The sequence below is a fragment of the Zalophus californianus genome, chromosome 1, assembly GCF_009762305.2.
Source record: "Zalophus californianus isolate mZalCal1 chromosome 1, mZalCal1.pri.v2, whole genome shotgun sequence".
In the NCBI taxonomy this organism is placed as follows: Eukaryota; Metazoa; Chordata; class Mammalia; order Carnivora; family Otariidae; genus Zalophus; species Zalophus californianus.
Genome location: NC_045595.1, coordinates 156,720,874 through 156,745,891, shown reverse-complemented (window position 1 = coordinate 156,745,891; position 25,018 = coordinate 156,720,874). Strand labels below are relative to the sequence as shown.

At 38.6% G+C, this 25,018-nt stretch overlaps 1 protein-coding gene across 8 annotated transcripts in view; it reads right to left on the bottom strand.

Annotated features, from left to right (window-relative positions):
• The window catches only part of LOC113916432, a 729,899-nt gene that overhangs the window by 115,893 nt on the left and 588,988 nt on the right, over positions 1–25,018 (bottom strand). For all 8 annotated transcript variants that reach the window (XR_004819960.1, XR_003517937.1, XR_003517935.2 and 5 more), the window contains one exon: positions 1,773–1,812. Coding sequence is in view for 1 of the 8 variants with exons in the window: in XM_035726664.1 (XP_035582557.1) it covers positions 1,773–1,812 (40 nt within the window). In the remaining 7 variants the exon portion in view is untranslated. The remainder of the gene's footprint in view (positions 1–1,772; positions 1,813–25,018) is intronic.

Genomic DNA, 25,018 nt, shown 5'->3' with positions numbered 1-25,018 from the left:
CCCAAGCAAGCATGAAGCCTGGCCCGGGGGTGGGACAAGGTTAGTGGGTAGAGGAATGAGCTGTCAGCCCATTATAGGTCATTCTCTCAGCCCTGTCTCTGGTTAAAAACTAGGATCTCTCTAGAAGCTGCCTGATTAATGGTTGATGTAGCATAGAATCAGTTTCACATTTTCCTATGAGCCAGAAACAGCCTTTCAATTACGTTTTTATCTCAAAGGTCTCCCCCTCGATTTCTAATCTGTGACACAGGTCTCCAGTCCCCTGTACTGCTTGTGTCTGAGGCTTGCCCTACAGTGCTGACGTCATAATAGCTGAGCCGTGCGGGCAGGAGTGCACTGTGCTGACTCATCCCCGGTGATGTGAGGATTAATGCCTTGTCTAACACAGAGCTATTATGTGAACTGTTTTTACACAAAAGAACTGTAACGAAAATGATTTGCCAGTCAGAGGACTAGAAATATGCAGTGCTAGGTAACTGAAGTAGGGATGTGGAAACATAAAGTGGTAACCATAAGCATGCACACTGACACCCTCCAAAGCATTGACAGACCTGATCTATCAACACAGAGAATAAGGAATAACAAGACTTGTCAGGAGCAGGGAGGATCCACCCCTGCTGTATAAATGCATTACACACAGTCCCCAATCTCCCTTCTCTGTCAAATGGCTGTCACTTTGGACTTTAGCCTTACGGTCTGTCCTTTGGGGGATTCTGCTCTCCTGAATATATTTGCAACTATCTTCTAGGAATGTCAGTGGAAGCCACACTCATGTAGGCGAGCCAGGGGAACCCCCTTTCTGTGCAAATGATTACCACACAAGAAATACCTCGGAGTGAGAAGTCAGTGAAGTAAGACAGATGCTGCGAATAAGGGACAGCGTTCACCAGAGAGTTCAAAGCAGCTGGGAAGATACTGATGATTATTTATCACATAAGGTGACTGTCCCTACCTGTAGCATGTCTCGGGTGATGTCTCATGTAGTTGAGTGACTATGATTATTTGGGTTCATTGCTGTAGAACCTCTTACAAGCAGCCCGAGGTAAAACTTACCCAACCCATTCTGTGCAGCCTGGTTTGGGCTTTAAAGAGCAAATATTCCCTCTTTTCATCTGAAATCAAGTTTCCTCTTTTTTATTTCTCCCTTTTCAAATGACTTCCCATCTTTTCTAAAAAAGGACGGTACCTTCTATAGCCCTCTTGGCACATGTAATCCCGGATTTCTCTCTCTCTTTTTTTTTTTTTCTGGACTTGCTATGACAGGCACAATTTTAGCCTAAATGGATCAAGCCTTAGAGTTCACGCTTGTACTTCTTGAGTAAAAGGGTATTGGAGATTTCGTCCATAAATGAAAGCTCTGACCCAGAAGTTGAAATTAAAAACTATTGGACCTAGAGATGGGGGTATAACTGAAGAATAAATAATTACCCACTGACTGACAGTGGAGCAAAAGCCTGACTGTTGCAGATATCTGGCTGAAGCATGTAAGCTCTAGTGGAGAGGAGCAGTGACTTCTGCAAACAGCAGCTGCGACTGAGTAAAAGGCAGTCTTTATAGACGTCCAATGCATGAGGCCCCGGTCTTTTCAATCCCCTCATGGATGGCAACTACTACCACCACCAATAGCACCGATTCCAAACCCAAAGGAAGCTAATATATAGTGCAGAAGTGCTGGAAACCACAACAAAGTCAACCAGAAAACATGCCAATAAAGATCCAAATTTCCCAAATATGACGCCTTCTTGAAAAGTAAAGAAACCACTTTTACTTACATAAAGAGAAGGGGCAGGCCACAGACTGATGGTCACGGAACTGGAAAAACAAAAACAAAAACAAGGAATTAAAAATAAACCCAGTGATACTGTAGGGAGAAGGAAAACCAATCTAAGTCACAGACAGAACTGGTTGCTCCTGAGGATGGGCAGTAGGAGCCTATTTTATTACCTGTAGCCCAAGAAAAAAAAGAGATCCAGCCCCATAAAATTTTCCAAAGGTGTAATCTCCTGCTATATGACCAACAGTATTTCCAGGCACGAGGAGTGCCAATCTCTTTCTTTGTAAACTTCATTCTGATCCGAATTAAATGGGTATTTTCTAGAGCTGTGCTCTTTAATACAGTAGCCACTATCTATACTTATCTATTTAAATTAGTTAAACTTGAATAAAAAAACGAAATATTTAGTTCCTTAGTCACACTAGCCACATTTCAAGTGCTCAATAGCCACTTGTGGTTGGTGGCTGCCTTAGAGGTAGAACATTTCTATCACTGCATAAATATCTATCAGGCAGAACTGACTAGAATAGGTAAAATCTTTACTGTGTAGTACAGGACAAATTTTAACTAATTTTGACAAAGATGAATAAAACTCTGATAAACTTTGGCTCTTTTAAGGGTAAATTCAGTATGTTTAATGCCCAGAAGATCCTCTAGACAGATGTAACACCTACATGCATTATCGCCCCTCAGCTGACAACCTGATGCGATGCAGCCTCAGGTTGGCTTGGTGCAGACTGAGGACCATATACCTCCTCCTCTGCCCCTTCTCTCCAACCCAGGAATGTCCCCTCCGACAAAATGATTTTAAATGAAAACATCTGTCTCCCAAAACACATCTCTAATGATGAAAACCTCAGGTTTGCAGGGAGTTGATCTTAACAGTTTCTCCTTCTGTATTTCAAATCAGATAATTCTTCTTTGTAATCTTAGACTCACAAGCCAAATAAGCTATGATGGGACTGGCCTGCTCACCACTGTTTTGACAGCTTCTCTTATAGAAAAATAAAACAGAAGTAACAGAAGATCCATGAGAGATTAATAAACCAAACAGGGATACTGAAAAAACAAAGCAGGTCTCTCTACCCACACCCCACTCAAATATATCAAGGACTCAATATATGCTGATTGAATTCTTGCCTCTCTGACACCATGATTTTAACCACTTCATAGAAGGTTTCCAGAAATATGCGAAACAAATCATACTAAAAGAGATCAAGTAGAAGCTTGTGATTATATAAGTTAGCATACAATAAGGCTAAAGCAAACACAAACAAACCTGTCAAAGAGATTTCACTTCTCAACAAGTTTTCTAGACAAGTGCACTATCATAGAGGTTCCTCCAAAGGAAAAGTTTGCTCTTTATCACCTATGGGAAACCCTGTCCATGCACATGTAAGTGTGAAGGATGGTGTTGTTCCCCTCCTTGAACAAGAAGAGTTAAGATGAAAATCTGCAGCCTGGATCACAAGGTATGCTAACACAAGAGAGGCTGGGAGTCTCCACTGCTTTCAATTTTTTTCACAAAATTGATGAAAACTTTGAAAAGTTTAATGAGAACTTTAAGCAATATAATTAGATTATGTATGATTCATTGAAAGTACATGCAAACTTGAACTATATATAAAGATTGACTAGTCTTCAAAGACTTTTAAGTTCTAAGTTTTGCTACATTCTAGTCCCTTCTACAAGCCAGGATCCTAGACCATTGCACCAGTCTATTTTTTAAATCTCCTTCCTTCCTTCCTCCCTCCATCCTCCCTCCCTTCCTTCCTTCCCAACTTTTCTGAGCTTGCTTTTTTCCCCAACCTTTGGGAAAAAGTATAAAATGTGATTAGTGGTTATCTATGAAATATGCTCACTTATCATTTCTCTGTTGCACATTATAAACCCAATAACTCTCAATAATACATTACGCTTTTTTAAAACTATACTTAGCATTTGTGTTCTTATATCTGAGCACATAACTTTCCTTTTCAAATTTCAAGGAGCATTTATTCATAAAAGTTAATCAGTCAAAGTTAAATTTTTGATGTGATCAAAAGAGATCAATGTAAGTTATACCCAGATTGACTAATACATTCAAGGTCCGGAATGAAGAAGAAATATCTTTCCTGGATGTCAAGTGATACACAGGCTGTCAATGACAGGAACCCAAGATGGAGAGAAAAATCACAGTGTGTACGTCACAGTCTAAGACAAATTAAAGCCAAGTTAAATTGACGATTTTATTGGATATAATTGTCGTCTTTATATATTAATGAAAAACAATAATACCTATCCCAAATTTAATATTAAGGCTAAAAATTCAATCTCAGAGTTCTTATACAATTTATAAATGTTCATAAACGTCAAAAGGCCCCTACTTCTTGATTGAATTACAATCTGCAATTTTGAGAATATGTATTAATCTACATAGGTTTATTCCTCTTCAGTTCAAATTGTTATTTTATTGATATGTGTGCCCTTTCTGCCTAAGTGATATTCACCTTATATGTCTGTAAGTTGTTTTCATCTGAAATGCAAAGAATTATCCATGATAGTTTTGCATACGATGAAAAACATTTGCATTTAGCATGCTAGGCTCAAAGCATAAATATCTAGCAAAGAATATATAACTGTAAAGCCCAAATGAATCAGGACCTTAAAACATGGTGGGGGAGGCAAGAGTAGTGGGGAGGGGTGGTTTATGGTAAAGTCTAATTGTGTTCTGTGATTTCCCAGTAGAAATTATTGTATAGTATCAATCTCTAAGGAACCAAATGTATTATTAATTAAATGTATTATTAATAAAGATTAGTCAATTCTGATTTCAGTTTATGTAATGTTCAAGGGCAATGGTTTCCAACATCTTGAGGTGATACAGATCCCTATGAGAATCCCTCCCCCAAAAAACTTCTTAAAAACACCAAGTTTCAAGAATCTTCCAGACTCCATGAAGATCATCCACGAATTCCAGTTTAGCCACCCTTGGCCTAGGGGAGAGGGGAGAAAATGCCCATGCAATCCCACTGCTTAATCACCTCTAGGAAGCTGAACAAGTCACTATGACCTGGAGCCAGGAGCAAACAAATGTATAGGAAATAGAGCTCTACATGGGAGCATGTGGCTAGGAACATAGAGACTCCTCTAAAGGCCTCCCAGACTCTTGACTTACCCAGTTCTTTACAATTTCTTTTTTTAAAAAAGTCCACAGAGACTTAGGAACAATGAGGAAGAGGAGTAGTGAGCAGAGAAATGAGAGGAGTTGCTATTTACTCAGCACCTTCTGTGGCTGCAGGCATCCTGCTAAGTAAATGCTTCTCAAATTTGAATGTGGATATACCCAGGGATGTGGAGCAATGTTAACAGGAGCGCACCAGGCTACAGAATACATAATAAAGACATGGCTGTCTTCTTGGAGGGTCAATTGTCCTTGTGGCTAAGCAGTTTAAACTCTTTTATTTGTACATACATTTATTTATCTGATAACTATTTCTTGGATGTTATAGAAGAAATAAAACAGCCACTGTTCTTGTCCTCATGGAACTTCTGGTTCAGTGAAACAAGTAAGAGCATATTGAGGAGTAGAATGCAAAATGTGCGTGTATCTGTAGGATGAACCCTGAGACCTCACTGAAAAGTCTCATGTGTGGCAGACTGCTTCAGGCAATGGCCCGCACCCTGAGGACTGACTGGATCACTCACTCTAACCTGAGGATCACCTACACGGAAGAGTTTGAAAAGCAGCATTAGCAGTAGATCATTTCATCCTGACTAGAAGAGCAAATACCGTTAATTTCCAATTTACTATAGAATAAGGGAGATTTGAGAAATTAGGAAACTTACCCCAAATCCCACAGCTGCTGGGACCTGAATAAGTTTGTACCATTCCAAAGTCTACATATTTTTAACCACTAAATTACACTACATCTAGGTATTTCCCATTTTATTTTTCCCTTTGAAATGAGGGCTCATTCAGGATTTTGTAGGCTAGTTTAAGCTTCTCCTGTGGAAGGAGACAGGTTTGGCTTGATTTGTATTCTAAATATTTCACAGTGCTAAGGGAAAGCTATTATTATACCCATTTTATGGTGCGGAAGCTGAGCCACTTGCCAGCCGAGGTATTTGGCTAGGTTAAAAACGGAATCGGGTTGTCAGTCTTTCATTCCTCTTGACTGACTGAAGCCTAGGCAGTAGTACTGTCCAAGGGCTTTTTTGTACATGGGATTCATACTGGTGGAGAAAGAGTGAGAGAAACTTTGCAAAGGGAAAATAATAGTGCAATACAAAAATGGAAAATAAGTAATATAACTCACTCACAAAAATTGGTTACTTTTAGCACTGTGAATAGAAAAGAGAGAGCTTATTCATCACAAATGAATCAGAAAATTAGAATGTGTCACAGCATTGATGACAGAGCTGAGGAATTCAGATGAACTGAAGTTCAACACTTATCCTTCTATCTGAAGAGGGTAAATGGTGTGACAACAGGGCAGAAATGACCTCTTACATGCGCCTTTAATCTTCCAAATCTTTTCTCTTCAACCCTCTCTCTAGAAGTTAGGTGGGTTTCTATCTTTGTTTTCTATGGGTAGAGATAACATTTTAACATCCTTTTAATGTTCTAGAAGTATTGTGTTAATTAATTCTTATGTGGGAGTCATTCCAAATAGTAGGATGAAGATTTTTACCTTATTGATTTCCCTAATACCTTTCTGGCTTCCGTGTTTTCAAAGGCTGAGGCACTATTGGATTTTTAGATTCATATGTCTCTCAGAATAAGTGCCAGCTTCATAGGTTCCTGTCAATTGATATTCCATCTTCTCTATGGATACATGATTTCCTTCATCTGACAGACTCAAGAAATTTTATGCTAGATTTAATGACATTTCATGTGCCCTGAATTCAGAGGTTTTTAATTCTCTATTTTCTATCTGGCAAAAGGTTTACAAGTTAAAGTCAGATGGAAGGGTTATTCGATGTGCATACAGAGCATGTGCAATCTCCCACTAGCTAGATTTTGGGGTCTCTTGAAGTATTTTCATTCCTTTTGGTCAGTCTTAAGACGACTATAAATGCCACAAATGGTCATTCATATCTTAAGGTCTGCTTCTCAAGACCACCCATTTTTTTTGGATCCATCTTGAGAAGAATGATAAGGAAATCAATGATGCCTTACCTCTCCTTAATATGAAAAATGTCTACCTTAAAAAAATTTAGGTAATGAAATAATGATCAATAAAAAGAGAATTCAAAAGCTAAAGTTCAACATTTAGGTCTAGGACTATTCCTAGGTCTGAGACATTGCTAAGACAACCTGACACCCCACCCCACCCCATACAAATCCTCCCGAGTCTTCCTGATTCTTACAGGTATAGGACCTGAAAGATAAGAATGAAATAAAAGCTGGAGATCTGGGTGGGGTGGCAGAGCAGGGCAGGAGGAAGTGTCAGGGCCTGAATTTGTTTCATACATTCAGGATTATTTCTTACAGCTCCTAAAATAGACCTAACTCTGTTATGAAGACAGTCAAGAGCTCTCCACAATCTGATCTCAAACAACCTTTCCTTCTATATCTCAAACTTCTGAAATTGTAGCTTCGTGGGTTTCAAACAGATTGGTAAACCAGGACCATTTACTGTGGTACATTGATATCCTTTAGGGGATGTTAAAAAGGTCTGGCATTGTTATCATGTAGTCCAGTCAATTAGAAATACCTGGTCATAATGCTGCTCACAGACCACAATTAATGCCATTTGGCACAAAAACGTTATGACTATTACAAGGGAAACTCATCCTGAGATTCCTCAGTGTGTAAACACAGAAAGTAACATGTTAGTGGTACAGAGGGCTTTGGAATAAATACGGGCACAGCAGGAGAAAGAAACATCCAGATTAGTGTGAACAGAAGGCCGTCTTTACTCAAATGGTTCCCTCAAATTTTTTTTTTAATTCAAAGGGAAAAATCATGACATAAAATTTATACCAAAAGATACAAATTAAGCAGGTACTTATACCCAATGATCTGTGAGATACTAAACCAAGAAGACAGCATGGGTACAGTATGTGTTTTAAAGACTTGGAAAGAGCTTTCCACAATATAGATTGAAAAATGTTACTTTTGTCCTTGTCACCATCAACTATTTGCTTTAGAGAATTCAAGATCTTTCACAATCTGGCCCCAATCCACCTCTCTTGGTTCTTGTTTGTTTGTTTGTTTGTTTCTGTCCCCACCCCCACCAATGCTGCTTCCTTATATTCTGTGACAGGCTACTGTCTCCTCCCTGAACATGCCTAGGACGTCTTTGTCTTTGAGCCTTTGCTAACAGTTCACACTTGAATCTCCCAAGCCTAGCATAGTGTCCTAAACACAGCATGACACTCCAACATTTGTTGAATAAATGCTGTCTGTCTATTTTAGGAGACAAAGATGATAGAAAAAAGTTGTTAAATCAGTAAATAAATAGCACAAGAGAGAGGTCAAGGAAAAGTTAATTTTAGTGCGTTTTAGGAGTGTGGGCAAGATGAGCTTTAAGATTAGGAAAACTGATGCTCTTTATTCTTGGGTCTAGCCAGTGCTATGAGTCAGTTACTTTTTTGGGAACAAGTTTCAACCTCAAGGTTAAACGAACACAAATGCTCTGTCCATCAGCATATAATGAAAAAGCTGTGCCTATTTCCACATCAGCTCAGTGAAATTAAAATATGCAGTGTCTTTCTCAGAGGCATCATATATGACAGAACTTTTTAAAATAGTCCCCTTTGCCACTCTCGTACAGAAAGAGCTATAAAAACAAAAGTAAATGTTTAAAAAAACACTGGGATAATTTTGCTTCAGAAAGAAAAAGCTGAGTTATATCTTCATGGTTTTCTGACTATAAGAGTTGTTATAAATAATGATCGACATTTTTGTCCTAGGGCATAATGATATTAAACTGTCCAGTGAAGAATTTAAGTTAAGACTTAAAGATGAACATCCTAAATGTGCAAGTGGTAAATAATCAAATAGATTGCTAAGAGCAGTTATGAAATTTCTATCTTCATGGCTATTTAAAAACAGGAAAGATCTTCATCTATTCTGGATGGAATAAATGCAGCTCTGCCTCCAGTCAGGAGATGGATTCAATAACTTTTTCATCGTGATTAGCTCTTTATGGCTACAAAATCCTATAACATGTTGATCCTAAAAATTGTACAGAATCACAACACAGTTGAGTAAAATACATTCTACAGTTTGAAGAGGATTAGGCAATACAAAAAAATCTGTAAGTTACTAAATTCAAAATAGTATCTATAATGCTTACATCTTGATTCAATTTGCCAAGTGTATATGTCACAAATAGAATTGAGGAAAAATATACTTGAATCTACTATAGTTTAAACATATGATTAGCTAGAGTAAAACATTCTAACAATTAATTCTTTCATGTCTAAGAAATGTAGCTGAATATTTCATAAACCTGGTATGAATATGCATATAAACTCTATCTCCAATTTTAAAAAAATTAGAAAAGACCAGAAAAATAATATAAGAACTCACTATTATTATTCCCAGGACTTTCTTCAAAGACATCAGGAGAATCAGTGAACAAGTCCTTTTAAATGATCAAAAAGGGCCCCATATGATTAAGAATGTAAATCTAATAACAGACTTAGAGAAAGCTCTCACAGGGGTGGCAAGTTACTGACTTTGTTTATTTACCTTGCAGTTTTGGAGTTCAGCATAAGTGTCCATTACATACAGCACACAGGATTAGATGAACAGTTCCAATGACCTTGTCTGAACCAACTTCATTTAAAGCAGTTTGCTACATTTCTTAAATAGAAGATGAGCCTATTCTATCTATGGCCCACATTTGGACTGGATCACTGAACTATTGCCCAACTCTTATAAGCAAAGCACTAACATGTACCAATCAACAGGCAGCCCATAGCAGAGGCATCAGGAAGGTCAAAATACACACACATAAGAAATTGGCAGTACATTATAGAAAAAAGCTATTTCTAAAGATGAACTTTGGCTACTAAAGACTTTGAGTGTTATTCAACTTTGTTAGGAAAAATATCAGTACCAATATAACTTCTAATAATCTGGTTAAATAAAAAGATTGGGAGAAAGAAATACAGTTTTATTTTGCAACACATTATTTTCATAAGAACATGAATCAAAGAGATAAACTATGCCAATTTCATCATAGCTAACTTATTATAGGATATTGTTCTAGTCTTCACTAATGATTTCTTGAGGCTGGTTATGCTGTGATCAGGATTTGGAAGGATAGAGGTCTAAGACCTTTCAAAAGAAACATTTTTGTTGTTGTTGTTCAATATCACTACAGAAAAAAAAAAAAAAAAGCTTTAAGCTGACTTTGACAACCGAACTAGGATAATGGTTGCTGCTTGTAGCCATTGGTTATGCTGTTTCAAATTACAGGATCAAGCTAACCACCAACTTGAATTTTGAAAAGTTATGGTACAATAAGCAATAACATCAGTTGTTAGAATTCATAAAACTTATGGACGCAGGAAAAGCAGTTCTGTGAGAAAATTCATAGTGATAAATGCCTACCTCAAGAAATAAGAAAAATCTCAAATAAACAAGAAAAATCTCAAATAAATGACCTAACTTTACACTTTGAGGAACTAGAAAAAGAACAAACAGAGCCCAAAGTTAGTAGAAGAAAGGAAATAGAAAAGATCAAAGCAGAAATAAGTGAAATAGAAACAAAAAAATAGAAAAGATCAATAAAACCAAGAGCTGGTTCTTCAAGAAGATAAACAAAATTGACAATCTTTAGTTAGATTCACCAAGAAAAAAAGAGAGAGGGCTCAAATAAATAAAATCAGAAAGGAAAGAGGAGATATTAAAACTGATACCACAGAAATACAAAGGATCTAGGTGGCTACTATGAACAATTATAGGCCAACAAGTTGGACAACCTAGAAAAAAACGGATAAATTTCTGGAAACATGCAACCTGAACCATGAAGAAATAGAAAATCCAAACAGACCAATTACTAGTAAGGAGATTGAATCAGTAATTTAAAAACTCCCTACAAACAAAAGTCCATGACCAGACAGTATCACTGGTGATAATGTTCTATTAAACATTCAAAGAAAAATTAATACTGATTCTTCTCAAATTCTTTAAAAAAACCAAAGAGGAGGGAACATTTCCAAACTCATTTTATGAGGCCAACATTACCCTGATACCAAAATCAGACGACAATAACACAAGAAAAGAAAATTACAGGCCAACATCCCTGATGAATATAGACTAAAAATTCCTCAACAAAATATTAGCAAACCTAATTCAACAATATATTAAAAGGTTCATTCACCATAACCAGGTAGGATTTATTTCAGGGATGCAAGGATGGTTCAACATCTGCAAATCAATCAGTGTGATACACCACATTAACAAAATAAAGGATAAAAATTGTATGATCATCTCAATAGATGCAGCTGAAAGCTTTTCCTCTAGGATCTGGAACAAAACAAGGATGCCCACTTGTGCCACTTTTATTCAACACAGTATTGGAAATCCTAGCCAGAGCAATCAGTCAGGAAAAAGAAATAAAAGGCAACTATATTGGAGAGGAAGAAGTAAAACTGTCACTATTTGCAGATGACATGATACTATATATAGAAAATCCTAAAGACTCCACCAGAAAACAAAACAAAACAAAAAAACTGTTAGAACTAAGAGTGAATTCAGTGAAGTTGCAGGATACAAAATCAGTACACAGAAATCAGCTGCTCTTCTATACACTAACAACAAACTATCAGATAGAGAAAGTAAGGAAACAATTCAATTTATAGTTGCATCAAAAAGAATAAAACACCCAGAGATAAATTTAACCCAGGAAGTGAGAGACCTGTACAACGAAAACCCCTATAAGATATCAATGAAAGAAATTGAAGACACAAATAAATAGTAAGATATTCTGTACTTGTGGATTATAAAAATTATTATTGTTAAAATGTCCATACTACCCAAAGCAATGTACAGATTTAATGCAATCTCATAAAAATTGCAATAGCATTTTTCACAGAAATTGAAGAAAGAGTTCTAAAATTTGTATGGAAATGTGAAGACCGCCCAAAAACAACAAAGGAATCTGGAGAAAGAAGAACAAAGCCGGAGGCATGAAGGTCCCTGATTTCAACTCTATTACAAAGCTATAGTAATCAAAACAGCAAAACAGTATGGTATTGGCATTAAAAGAGACACTTAGATTAACAAAACAGAATAGAGATCCCAGAAATAAACTCACTCACATATGATCAATTAATTTATGACAAAGGAGCCAAGAATATGCAATGGGGAAAGGACAGTCACTTCAATAGATGGTGTTGGGCAAACTGGATAGCCATACACAATAAAATGAAACTAGACCACTACCTTATACCATATACAAAAATTAACTCAAAATAGACTAAAGACTTGAATGTAGAAGAAACTCTTAGAAGAAAACATAGGTGGTAAGCTCCTTGACATTGGTCTTGGCAATGACTTTTTGAATTTGATACCAAAATCAAAGGCAACAGAAGCTAAAATAAACAAGTGGGACTATGTCAAACTAAAAATATTCTGCACAGCAAAGAAAACCATCAACAAAATGAAAAGGCAACGTACTGAATGGGAGAAAATATTTGCCAATTATATATCCGATAAGGGGTTGATATCCAGAATATATATAAAGAACTAATACAATTTAATAGTAAAAAAAATCCGATTAAAAAGTGGGCAGAGGGGAGGGTGGAGCAAGATGGCGGAGGAGTAGGAGACCTGGATTTCGTCTGGTCTTAGGAATTCAGCTGAATAGGGATCAAATCATTCTGAACCCCTACGAACTCAACAGGAGACTGAAGAAGAGAGTAGCAACAACTTTCTGAACAGAGAAGCGGCCACTTACTGGAAGGTAGGACGTGCGGAGAAGTGAATCCTAGGCGATATTCAGGAGGATAGACGGCGGGGGAGGGGGCCTCCGTCGGCCGCTTCTGGCAAATATTAGAGCCACGGAGCACAAAATCGGAACTTTTAGAAGCTGGCTCCTCTGAGGGACGTCGCTCCAGTGGCTAAGCGGGGGGGGGGGGGGGACCCTCACAGCACAGTGTGGTCTCAGGACCCTTGGGGTCACAGAAAGACCGGGGGTGTCTGAGTGCGGCAGAGCTCCCAGGTATCGGAGCGGGGAAGGCGGCTTCAGAGACGGAGCCGAGGCGCGGGCTCTCAGCTCGGGGTTGCCATAAACTGTGATCCGCGGCCCAGTCGGGCCACTGCTCCTCCAGCAGGGACCCAACAAGTGGCAGAGCCAGGGAGACTCCCCTTCCTCCCCCAGGAGGAGCGGCGCAGGAGCACACTGCAGGGATCTGCTGGGTTTGGAGACCCCACACGGGGTCGGGTGCCAGAGATAGAAACGCTCGGTCACAGGCCGGGTGAGCACGCAGTGCGGCCGGAGACCAGGGAGACGGGAGTGATTGCTTTTCTCTGGGGGCGCACTGAGGAGCGGGGCCCTGAGTTCTCAGCTCCTCCGAGTGGAGATTGGGAGGCCACCATTTTCACCCTGGTCCTCCAAAGCTGTACCAGAGCTTGCAGGGAACAAAAGCTCCTGAGAGCAAACCCGAGCAGCTTGCTTAGCCTGGACTGACAAGGGTGGGGCAATTCCGCCTCCGGCAAAGACATTTGGGAACCACGGCAACAGGCCCCTCCCCCAGAAGATCAGCACGAACAGCCAGCAAGCCAAGACCAAGTTTACCGATCAAGGAGAACGGGAGAACTCCAGCGCTAGGGGAATACTGCACATAGAATTCATGGCTTTTTTTTTTTTACCATGATTCATTAGTTTTTCAAAGTTAATTTTTTTAACGTTTTTTTTTTAAATTTTTTTCTTTTTCCCCTTTTCAACCAACATCTTATCAATCCCTTTTTTTAAAAAAACATTTTTTATTTTTCATTTTTAGGGTCATATTTTATCCCTTCATAGTAGTTACCCTTATTTTTGGCATATAAGTTGTTCTCTCTTTAAAATTTTGAGATACAGTTTCTTCTAACAGATCAAAATATACCCTAAATCACTAGTGTATGGCTTTGTTCTTGTCTCCTGCCTGATAACATTCACTCCTTTTTTTTTTTTTAATTTTCTTCTTTCTTTTTTCAAACAACTTCTTATCGTATCAATTCCTTTTATAAAATCTTTTATAATTTTCATCTTTATAGTCATCCTCCATCCCTTCATTGTATCAACCCTTATTTTGTACATATATGTCTTTCTTCCTTTAAAATTTTAGGAGGCACTTTTTTCTAACAGACTAAAATATGCCCAAAATCTAGTGTGTGGCACTGATCTATGCAATAGGCTGATCATATTTGATCATATTTGGGTTTTTTTTTTGTATTTTTCTGTTTTTGTTTTTATCTTTTTCTTTTCTTTTTTTTTCCTTTCTTTCTTTTCTCTTTCTTTCCCTTTCTTTTCCCCTGGTTTCAGGTCTTTTCTGATTTGTATAGAGTATATTTGCTGGGGATGTTGTTAACCTGTTAGCATTTTGTTCTCTCATTCATCTATTCTCCTTTGGACAAAATGACAAGACGAAAAAAATCACCTCAGCAAAAAGAACAGGAGATAGTACCGTCAGCCAGGGACCTACTCAATACGGACATTAGTACGATGTCGGACCTAGAGTTCAGAATCATGACTTTAAAGATACTAGCTGGGCTTGAAAAAAGCGTGGAAGTTATTAGAGAAACCCTTTCTGGAGAAATAAAAGAACTAAAATCTAACCAAGTCGAAATCAAAAAGGCTATTAATGAGGTGCAATCAAAAATGGCGGCACTAACTGCTAGGATAAATGAGGCAGAAGAGAGAATCAGCAATATAGAAGACCAAATGATGGAAAATAAAGAGGCTGAGAAAAAGAGAGAGAAACAACTACAGGATCACGAGGGCAGAATTCGAGAGATAAGCGATACGATAAGACAAAACAACATTAGAATAATTGGGATCCCAGAAGAAGAAGAAAGAGAGAGAGGGGTAGAAGGTATATTGGAGCAAATAATAGCAGAGAACTTCCCTAATGTGAGGAAGGAAACAGGCATCAAAATCCAGGAGGCACAGAGAACCCCTCTCAAAATCAATAAAAATAGGTCAACACCCCGACATCTAATAGTAAAACTTACGAGTCTCAGAGACAAAGAGAAAATCCTGAAAGCAGCTCAGGAGAAGAGATATGTAACCTACAATGGTAGAAATATTAGATTGGCAACAGACCTATCCACAGAGACCTGGCAGGCCAGAAAGGACTGGCATGATATCTTCAGAGCACTAAAGGAGAAAAATATGCAGCCAAGAATACTATATCCAGCTAGGCTCTCATTGAAAATTGAAGGAGAGATAAAAAGCTTCCAGGACAAACAAAAACTAAAGGAATTTGCAAACATGAAACCAGCCCTCCAAGCAATATTGAAAGGGGTCCTCTAAGCAAAGAGAGAGCCTAAAAGCAGCACAGATCAGAAAGGAACAGAGACAATATACAGTAATAGTCACCTTACAGGCAATACAGTGGCACTAAATTCATACCCTTCAATAGTTACCCTGAATGTAAATGGGCTAAATGCCCCAATCAAAAGACACAGGCTATCAGATTGGATTAAAAAACAAGACCCATCAATATGCTGTCTGCAAGAGACTCATTTTAGACCCAAAGACACCCCCAGATTGAAAGTGAGGGGGTGGAAAACCATTTACCATGCTAATGGACACCAAAAGAAAGCTGGGGTGGCAATCCTTATATCAGACAAATTAGATTTTAAAACAAAGACTGTAATAAGAGATGAGGAAGGACACTATATCCTACTTAAAGGGTCTATCCAACAAGAAGATATAACAATTGTAAATATCTATGCCCCTAACATGGGAGCAGCCAATTATGTAAGGCAATTAATAACAAAAGTGACAAAACACATTGACAACAATACAATAATAGTGGGGGACTTTAACAACCCCCTGACTGAAATGGACAGATCATCTAAGCAAAAGATCAACAAGGAAATAAAGACTTTAAATGACACACTGGACTAAATGGACTTCACAGGCATATTCAGAACATTTCATTCCAAAGCAACGGAATACACATTCTTCTCTAGTGCCCATGGAACATTCTCCAGAATTGATCACATCCTCGGTCACAAATCAGGTCTCAACCGGTACCGAAAGACTGGGATCATTCCCTGCATATTTTCAGACCACAATGCTTTGAAACTAGAACTCAATCACAAGAGGAAAGTCGGAAAGAACTCAAATACATGGAAGCTAAAGAGCATCCTACTAAAGAATGAATGGGTCAACCAGGAAATTAAAGAAGAATTTTAAAAAATTCATGGACACCAGTGAAAATGAAAACACAACTGTTCAAAATCTTTGGGATGCAGCAAAGGCAGTCCTGAGAGGAAAGTATATAGCAATATAAGCCTTTCTCAAGAAACAAGAAAGGTCTCAAATACACAACCTAACCCTACACCTAAAGGAGCTGGAGAAAGAACAGCAAAGAAAGCCTAAACCCAGCAGGAGAAGAGAAATAATAAAGATCAGAGCAGAAATCGATGAACTAGAAACCAAAAGAACAGTAGAACAGATCAACGAAACTAGGAGCTGGTTCTTTGAAAGAATTAACAAGATTGATAAACCCCTAGCCAGACTTATCCAAAAGAAAAGAGAAATGACCCAAATCAACAAAACCATGAATGAAAGAGGAGAAATCACAACCAACACCAATGAAACACAAACAATTATAAGAACATATTATGAGCAACTCTATGCCAGCAAATTAGATAACCTGGAAGAAATGAGTGCATTCCTAGAGATGTATCAACTACCAAAATTGAACCAGGAAGAAATATAAAACCTGAACAGACCTATAACCACTAAGGAAATTGAAGCAGTCATCAAAAATCTCCCAACAAACAAAAGCCCAGGGCCAGATGGCTTCCCAGGGGAATTCTATCAGACATTCAAAGAAGAATTAATACCTATTCTTCTGAAACTGTTCCGAAAAATAGCAATGGAAGGAAAACTTCCAAGTTCATTTTATAAGGCCACCATTACCTTGATCCCAAAACCAGACAAAGACCCCAACAAAAAGGAGAATTACAGACCAATATCCTTGATGAACATGGATGCAAAAATTCTCACCAAAATACTAGCCAATAGGATCCAACAGTACATTAAAAGGATTATTCACCATGACCAAGTGGGATTTATCCCTGGGCTGCAAGGCTGGTTCAACATCTGCAAATCAATCAACATGATACAATACATTAACAAAAGAAAGAACAAGAATCATATGATCCTCTCAATAGATGCAGAAAAAGCATTTGACAAAGTCCAGCATCCTTTCTTGATCAAAACTCTTCAGAGTATAGGGATAGAGGGTACATACCTCAATATCATAAAAGCCATCTATGAAAAACCGACAGCGAATATCATTCTCAATGGGGAAAAGCTGAGAGCTTTTCCCCTAAGGTCAGGAACGCGGCAGGGATGTCCACTCTCACCACTGCTATTCAACATAGTATTAGAAGTCCTAGCCACAGCAATCAGACAACAAAAAGAAATCAAAGGCATCCAAATCGGCAAGGAGGAAGTCAAACTCTCACTCTTTGCAGATGATATGATACTGTATGTGGAAAACCCAAAAGACTCCACCCCAAAACTGCTAGAACTCATACAGGAATTCAGTAAAGTAGCAGGATATAAAATCAATGCACAGAAATCAGTGGCATTCCTATACGCCAACAACAAGACAGAAGAGAGACAAATCAAGGAGTCGATCCCATTTACAATTGCACCCCAAACCATAAGATACCTAGGAATAAATTTAACCAAAGAGGCAAAGGATCTGTACTCAGAGAACTATAAAATACTCATGAAAGAAATTGAAGAAGACACAAAGAAATGGAAAAACGTTCCATGCTCATGGATTGGAAGAACAAACATTGTGAAGATGTCAATGCTACCTAGAGCAATCTACACATTCAATGCAATCCCCATCAAAATACCATCCACTTTTTTCAAAGAAATGGAACAAATCATCCTAAAATTTGTATGAAGCCAGAAGAGACCCCGAATACCCAGAGGAATATTGAAATAGAAAAGCAAAGCTGGCGGCATCACAATTCCGGACTTCCAGCTCTATTACAAAGCTGTCATCATCAAGACGGTATGGTACTGGTACAAAAACAGACACATTGATCAATGGAACAGAATCGAGAGCCCAGAAATGGGCCCTCAACTCTATGGTCAACTAATCTTTGACAAAGCAGGAAAGAATATCCAATGGCAAAAAGACAGGCTCTTCAACAAATGGTGTTGGGAAAAATGGGACAGCCACATGCAGAAGAATGAAACTGGACCATTTCCTTACACCACACACAAAAATAGACTCCAGATGGTTGAAAGAACTAAACGTGAGACAGGAGTCTATCAAAATCCTAAAGGAGAACACAGGTAGCAACCTCTTCGACCTCAGCTGCAGCAACTTATTCCTAGAAACATCGCCAAAGGCAAGGGAAGCAAGGGCAAAAATGAACTATTGGGATTTCATCAAGATAAAAAGCTTTTGCACAGCAAAAGAAACAGTCCACAAAACCAAAAGACAACCGACAGAATGGGAGAAAATATTTGCAAATGACATATCAGATAAAGGGCTAGTATCCAAAATCTATAAAGAACTTATCAAACTCAACACCCAAAGAACAAATAATCCAATCAAGAAATGGACAGAAGACATGAACAGACATTTTTCCAAAGAAGACATCCAAATGGCCAACAGACACATGAAAAAGTGCTCAACATCGCTCGGCATCAGGGAAATCCATATCAAAACCTCAATGAGATACCACCTCACACCAGTCAGAAAGGCTAAAATTAACAAGTCAGGAAACGACAGATGTTGGCGGGGATGTGGAGAAAGGGGAACCCTCCTACACTGTTGGTGGGAATTTAAGCTGGTGCAGCCACTCTGGAAAACAGTATGGAGGTTCCTCAAACAGTTGAAAATAGAGCTACCATACGATCCAACAATTGCACTACTGGGTATTTACCACAAAGATACAAATGTAGGGATCCGAAGGGGTACGTGCACTGCAATGTTTATAGCGGCAATGTGCACAATAGCCAAACTGTGGAAAGAGCCAAGATGTCCATCGAGAGATGAATGGATAAAGAAGATGTGGTATATATACACAATGGAATATTATGCAGCCATCAAAAGGAATGAGATCTTGCCATTTGCAACGACGTGGATGGAACTGGAGGGTGTTATGCTGAGTGAAATAAGTCAATCAGAGAAAGACATGTATCATATGACCTCACTGATATGAGGAATTCTTAATCTCGAAACAAACTGAGTGTTGCTGGAGTGGTGGGGGTGGGAGGGATGGGGTGGCTGGGTGATAGACATTGGGGAGGGTATGTGCTATGGTGAGCGCTGTGAATTGTGCAAGACTGTTGAATCACAGATCTGTACTTCTGAAACAAATAATGCAACATATGTTAAGAAAAAAGAAAAAGAAGAAGATAGCAGGAGGGGAAGAATGAAGGGGAGTAAGTCAGAGGGGGAGACAAACCATGAGAGACGATGGACTCTGAAAAACAAACTGAGGGTTCTAGAGGGGAGGAGGATGGGGGGATGGGTTAGCCTGGTGATGGGTACTAAAGAGGGCACATTCTGCGTGGAGCACTGGGTGTTATGCACAAACAATGAATCATGGAACACTACATCAAAAACTAATGATGTAATGTATGGTGATTAACATAACAATAAAATTTAAAAAAGTGGGCAGAGGATTTGAATAGACATTTCTCCCCCCTTTTTATTTTTTCTTTCTTTTTTTCCTTTAAATTTTTTTATTTTTATGTTAATCACCATACATTACATCATTAGTTTTTGATGTAGTGTTCCATGATTCATTGTGCATAACACCCAGCGCTCCATGCAGAACTCACCCTCTTCAATACCCATCACCAGGCTAACCCATCCCCCCACCCCCCTCCCCTCTAGAACCCTCAGTTTGTTTTTCAGAGTCCATCATCTCTCATGGTTCGTCTCCCCCTCCGATTTTCCCCCCTGCTATCTTCTCCTTCTTCTTTTTTTTCTTAACATATATTGCATTATTTGTTTCAGAGGTACAGATCTGTACTGGGGGGGTATGTGCTATGGTGAGCGTTGTGAATTGTGCAAGACTGTTGAATCACAGATCTGTACCTCCCCTTTTTAAAGATTTTATTTATTCAAGAAAGGGGGAGAGAGTGTGTGTGCGCAGGCACAGGTGCATGCATGGGGGAGGGGCAGAAGGGGAGTGAAAGAATCTCAAGCAGACTTCATGCTGAGCACAGAGCCCAACACGGGGCTCAGTTTCATGACTCTGAGATCATGACCTGAGCTGAAACTAAGAGTCAAACACTTAACCAGCTGAGCCACCCAGGTACCCCGAATAGACTTTTTTCCAAAGAAGACATGCAGATGGTCAATAGGTACAATGAAAAGATGCTCAGTGTCACTAATCATCAAGAAAATGCGAATCAAAACCACAATGAAATATCTCCTCACATCTGTTAGAATGGTTATTTATCAAAATGATAAGAAATAAGTGTTGGCATGGATGTGGGGAAAAGGGAACCACTGCGCACTGTTGGTGGGAATGCAAATTAGTGTAGTCATTATGGAAACTGGCATGAAGTTTCCTCAAAAAATTAAAAATAGGACTACTATATGATCCAGCAATTCTACTTCTGGGTATTTATCTGAAGAAAATGAAAATGCTAACTCAAAAATATATATGCATGCCCATGTTCAACACATTATTTTTTTTACAATAGCCAAAATATGAAAACAACCTGAGTGTTCATCAGTGGATGAATGAACAAAGAAGATGTAGTATATATACACAATGGAATATTATTCAGTCATCTCAAAAAATGACATTTGTGATAGCATGGATGAAACTTGAGGGCATTATGCTAAGTGAAATAAGACAAATAAGAAAAAGACAAATACCATGTGATCTCACTTGTATGTTGTATTCAAAAAACAAAAAACCAAACCAAAACAAAAACCAAGCTCATAAATACAGAGAACAGATTGGTGGTTGCCAGAAGTGGGGGTAGGGGGCGGGCAAAATGGGTGCAGGTAGTCAAAAGGTACACTGTTCCATTTATAAAATAAATAAGTGATGCGGATATAATGTGCAGCATGGTGACTATAGTTAATCATACTCTACTGAATATTTGGAAGTTGCTAAGAGAGTAAATCTTAAAAGTTCTTATCACAAAAAAATTCTGTAACTACACATGGTGACAGGTGTCAACTAAATTTGTGGTGATCATTTTGCAATATATACAAACATTGAATCATCATGTTGTATACCTGAAACCAATATACTATTCTAATATAATGTATGTCAATTAAACTTCAATAAAAAAAGAATTTATAGAACTTACTCATGGCCTGTCTCCCTCCATTTCTTCTTATTCCCACATCCATATTTTCACCTCCACATGCCTATCATATCAGGCAGTTGAAGAAAAAGAAACAAATGTGACTGGGACTGCCTCTGTGTGGACACTCTCAGTCAGCTCTCTGTCCTCCTCAAGTTCAACTTGCTCTCAGTTATCTGAAAATCTATTAATTTAATTCAGTACTTCCTCCCAGGGGAATCTGCATTTTCTTAACTGTCTTTACAAGATCTAGATTCAGGTTTTTCCACAGACAATGGAGGAGGTATGGCAATTATGTTTGTATGTGGTGGTGGTGGTGGATTCTGCTTTGGACTTTTCAAATTTTTCAATTTTACTGCTTCCCCAACTCAAGAAACAAATGTAGCTTATAGTTTAAATGCAAGCAAAGATATATATATTCATGTGCATGCACCACATATATTTTTTTCTCTCAAAAGTTAAATATTTTGGGATTTTTCTGTCCATACACTCAAGAATTGTTCCCACTGATGTCAGAGTGGTTTAGGCAGAAGCAGAAGAAAACAGGGATTTTTGCATTGACACTTCACTAGCATATTCTTCGGTAGTGATTTCCTCACAGTTAATCTCCACTGGTTCGGGGCGCCTGGGTGGCTTAGTCCGTTAAGCGACTGCCTTCGGCTCAGGTCATGATCCCAGAGTCCTGGGATCGAGCCCCACGTTAGGCTCCCTGCTCAGTGGATAGCCTGCTTCTCCCTCTCCCTCTGCCTGCTGCTCTGCCTACTTGTGCGCTCTCTCTCTCTGTCAAATAAATAAATAAAATCTTTAAAAAAAAAAACCTCCACTGGTTCCTGGCCCTTGGTTAGCATATGCTCAAGGAGTCTTTTTCACAATATCTCTCTTCCCTAGAAAACCCTGCCTGTGAAATCTCCCTGTAAATACCTGAATTCTCGGATTCACCTATTAATGATCTAGGTATTGAGGATATTTCCTGCCTGCTTTTACACCTCCTACTTCAGTAAGGGCTCAGACTGTAAACAAGCTGGTGCGGATCCTCCAGGCCCAACTCTGGCGGAGCTCGTCTCAGCAGCCATGGAACCTGTGGCAGTCCGCGAAACACAATTAGGAAAATAGAAAGGATTCGCCCACACTTTCAGGAAGAAAGTATTTTGTTTCCAAGATGAGACCCAGAAAATAAACCATGTTAAAGAAAGCGAGCAAGATAATACGATTTTAAAAAGAGTCCAGTGGAGGTCAATTGCAAAAAGTGCAGATTTGCCAAGGTTTTCTCAACTGCAGCTTCATTTTCAGTGCCGGACAGTGGCCTACACCAGACACTTCGAGGGAAGTCCATTCTTCTCTGACCAGTGAAACCCTAAGCACTCATTGTGCAAAAGGGTTCCTTTCTTGTCTCCAAAGGCAATCAACTTGTGTCTCCAGAGTCTGAGGGTTCATAGCTTTCTTTTAATTTTACAAGTCTGCACGTGCATGGTTCTTCCTGCATGATTTGGTCCTGAGGAAGTGACCCACCCACAACTCCACAGAGCTAATTAACCCCATACTGAGCGGCTTTTTTCCCTCATTTCACACATCCACTCAATGCTTTAAATGACCCAGCAGTAGCATGATCAGATGATTTTTTTTCTTCTCAGTGAGGAAAGCACAATGATGGGAGAGCTAGGATAGATCTGCTCTAATTCAAAACAGCAGTGTAACCCGAAAATATTACCAAATAACATTTTATCAGAGGGTGCAGAAATGCTCAAAAATGCTTGAATTAAACACTTTGATGTTACTCATTCAATGTACCGAGGTTTCTATTTTAAATAACAAATAATACGTAACAAATACAGAGGTAGAGAAGTTTGATCTATATCCAGAATTTTTTTTAACATCTCATTTTACTAGAAAAGTTAAAAAAAGACCCAACCTTCCTCCTTGTCTTTAGCAGCTTCAAGAAAAGGGCCAGTGAGAAGAATGATATAACCCATCTTTTTTTTTTTTCCCACTTCAAGGAATAGGCCCAGGTTTTCCCAGATTTATTTTTGCCGAAGTGAATGCCTTGAAAACTCTGAGATGATCACTGTTTTCTAACTTTTCAAAAAATAAAAAAGTGAACATGATGATGGTGGGTGATTTAATGGAATCAGCTTGTCAATGTGATGAAACTGAAAACACTTTTACAGAATATGTCCACATGCTAAAATAAAAAAAGTCTTTAACATAATGTATATAGCATAGAGTGGTTTTTGTCATGGCAAAAGAAAGGAGTATCATTAATTTAGACAGTAAGTGTAAGGTTCTGCTAGAAACCCTCATGGATAAATCACGGAAATACTTCTCAGGCAGACAAATGGAGCCAGACAAGTCCTAGTTCGTTTAGGAGCTATCGAAGAGCCATCAGATTTTAAGTCTGTCCTCTCTGCTACATGATAAGAAAAATTCTGGGCTATTTCCTTCGGTTATACTAGTCTATGGCTTCAGAATTTTAAAGATTTATACATCAATGGACAAGAAAATGACCTCCCCTGAATGTCCCATCTTAGGCAAACTATCACCTCCCTCATATTCTCAAAAGCATGTGTGCCAAATTGGCTCATTCTGGTATGACTTGGTCATAGAGCATGCACGTCTTGTGTGAACTTTCAACCTCTTTTTCCTCTACAAAGTGATTTATGCACACACTAGTACATGCCCAATAATTCCATAGTTCTTAGCACAGCAGAGTCAGTACAAGGGGAAACCTATCTAATATTTAAAATTCTTATTTGAAGTGTCTTAAAAACTATGTTTTGGAACCAAAGACCTTGTGAAAGTTCTAAAACACATTCACTATAGCTCCCTAAGCTTCTTGTAGGTATGGCTGCCCACCGGGAGTGTTAGGGGGGTAAAACTGATTCAATAGGCAAAGAAGGGGGTCCAATGAGGCACAGTTTTTTTTTTTTTGTTTTGTTTTGTTTTGTTTTTATCTACAGTGGTCAGAAATTTTATATTTGACATATAGCCTAAATCAAGCTCTTACATGTGTGCCTCCAGCCTTTGGCTGAAACTGCTTCATCTGGTAATCCCACATCAGGTTGTTGTGATTTCAAAGACTCCTGCCCATCAGACTTTTCCAGCATCACTGATGCTTGGGATTCTGAAGCCTTTACCATGGCCTATGAGGCCCAAGCCCTCACTACCTCTCTGAATTCATTTCTCATCACTTTCATGTAAAATTGGTCCAATTACCAATAGAACGTGGTTACCTAGATGGGTGAAAAAGAACAGGAATGTGAATGGGGTTGAAATGAATAAATCAATAAAAAATAGTGACTTTATGCCCTTGTGAAAATTCAACTATCTCATTGGAGAACCTAACTAAGTTTCTGAACTTTTCTTGAGAATTGGTCCGATAAGGGAGACTATGCAAAGAACTGCCCAGATGGAGGCATGTATTAATTCATTAATTTAAAAATGTTTTTTCAGAGTCTATTATTAATCACTCTGCTAACTAGACTCCACACCTGCTCTCAAGGGCCTTTCACTGTAATGTATGCTTTAGAAAGTTACGCCTCCATTATCACTGACAGGTTATTAGCCCACTTAGGTAAGTTATCATAAACATAACCTCTCTTCTTGTTCCTTATTCATTCTTGTCAACTGCCCTGTGACATCCACTAAGCCCTCATGAATGACCTCTTTGTGGTCTATCTTATCAACTCTGCTAATTCCTACTTAGGTAAGAAACCCCTTCCCCACCACCAATTACATTTTCTTTCTCAAACAGCTAAGAAAATATTATAAAAGT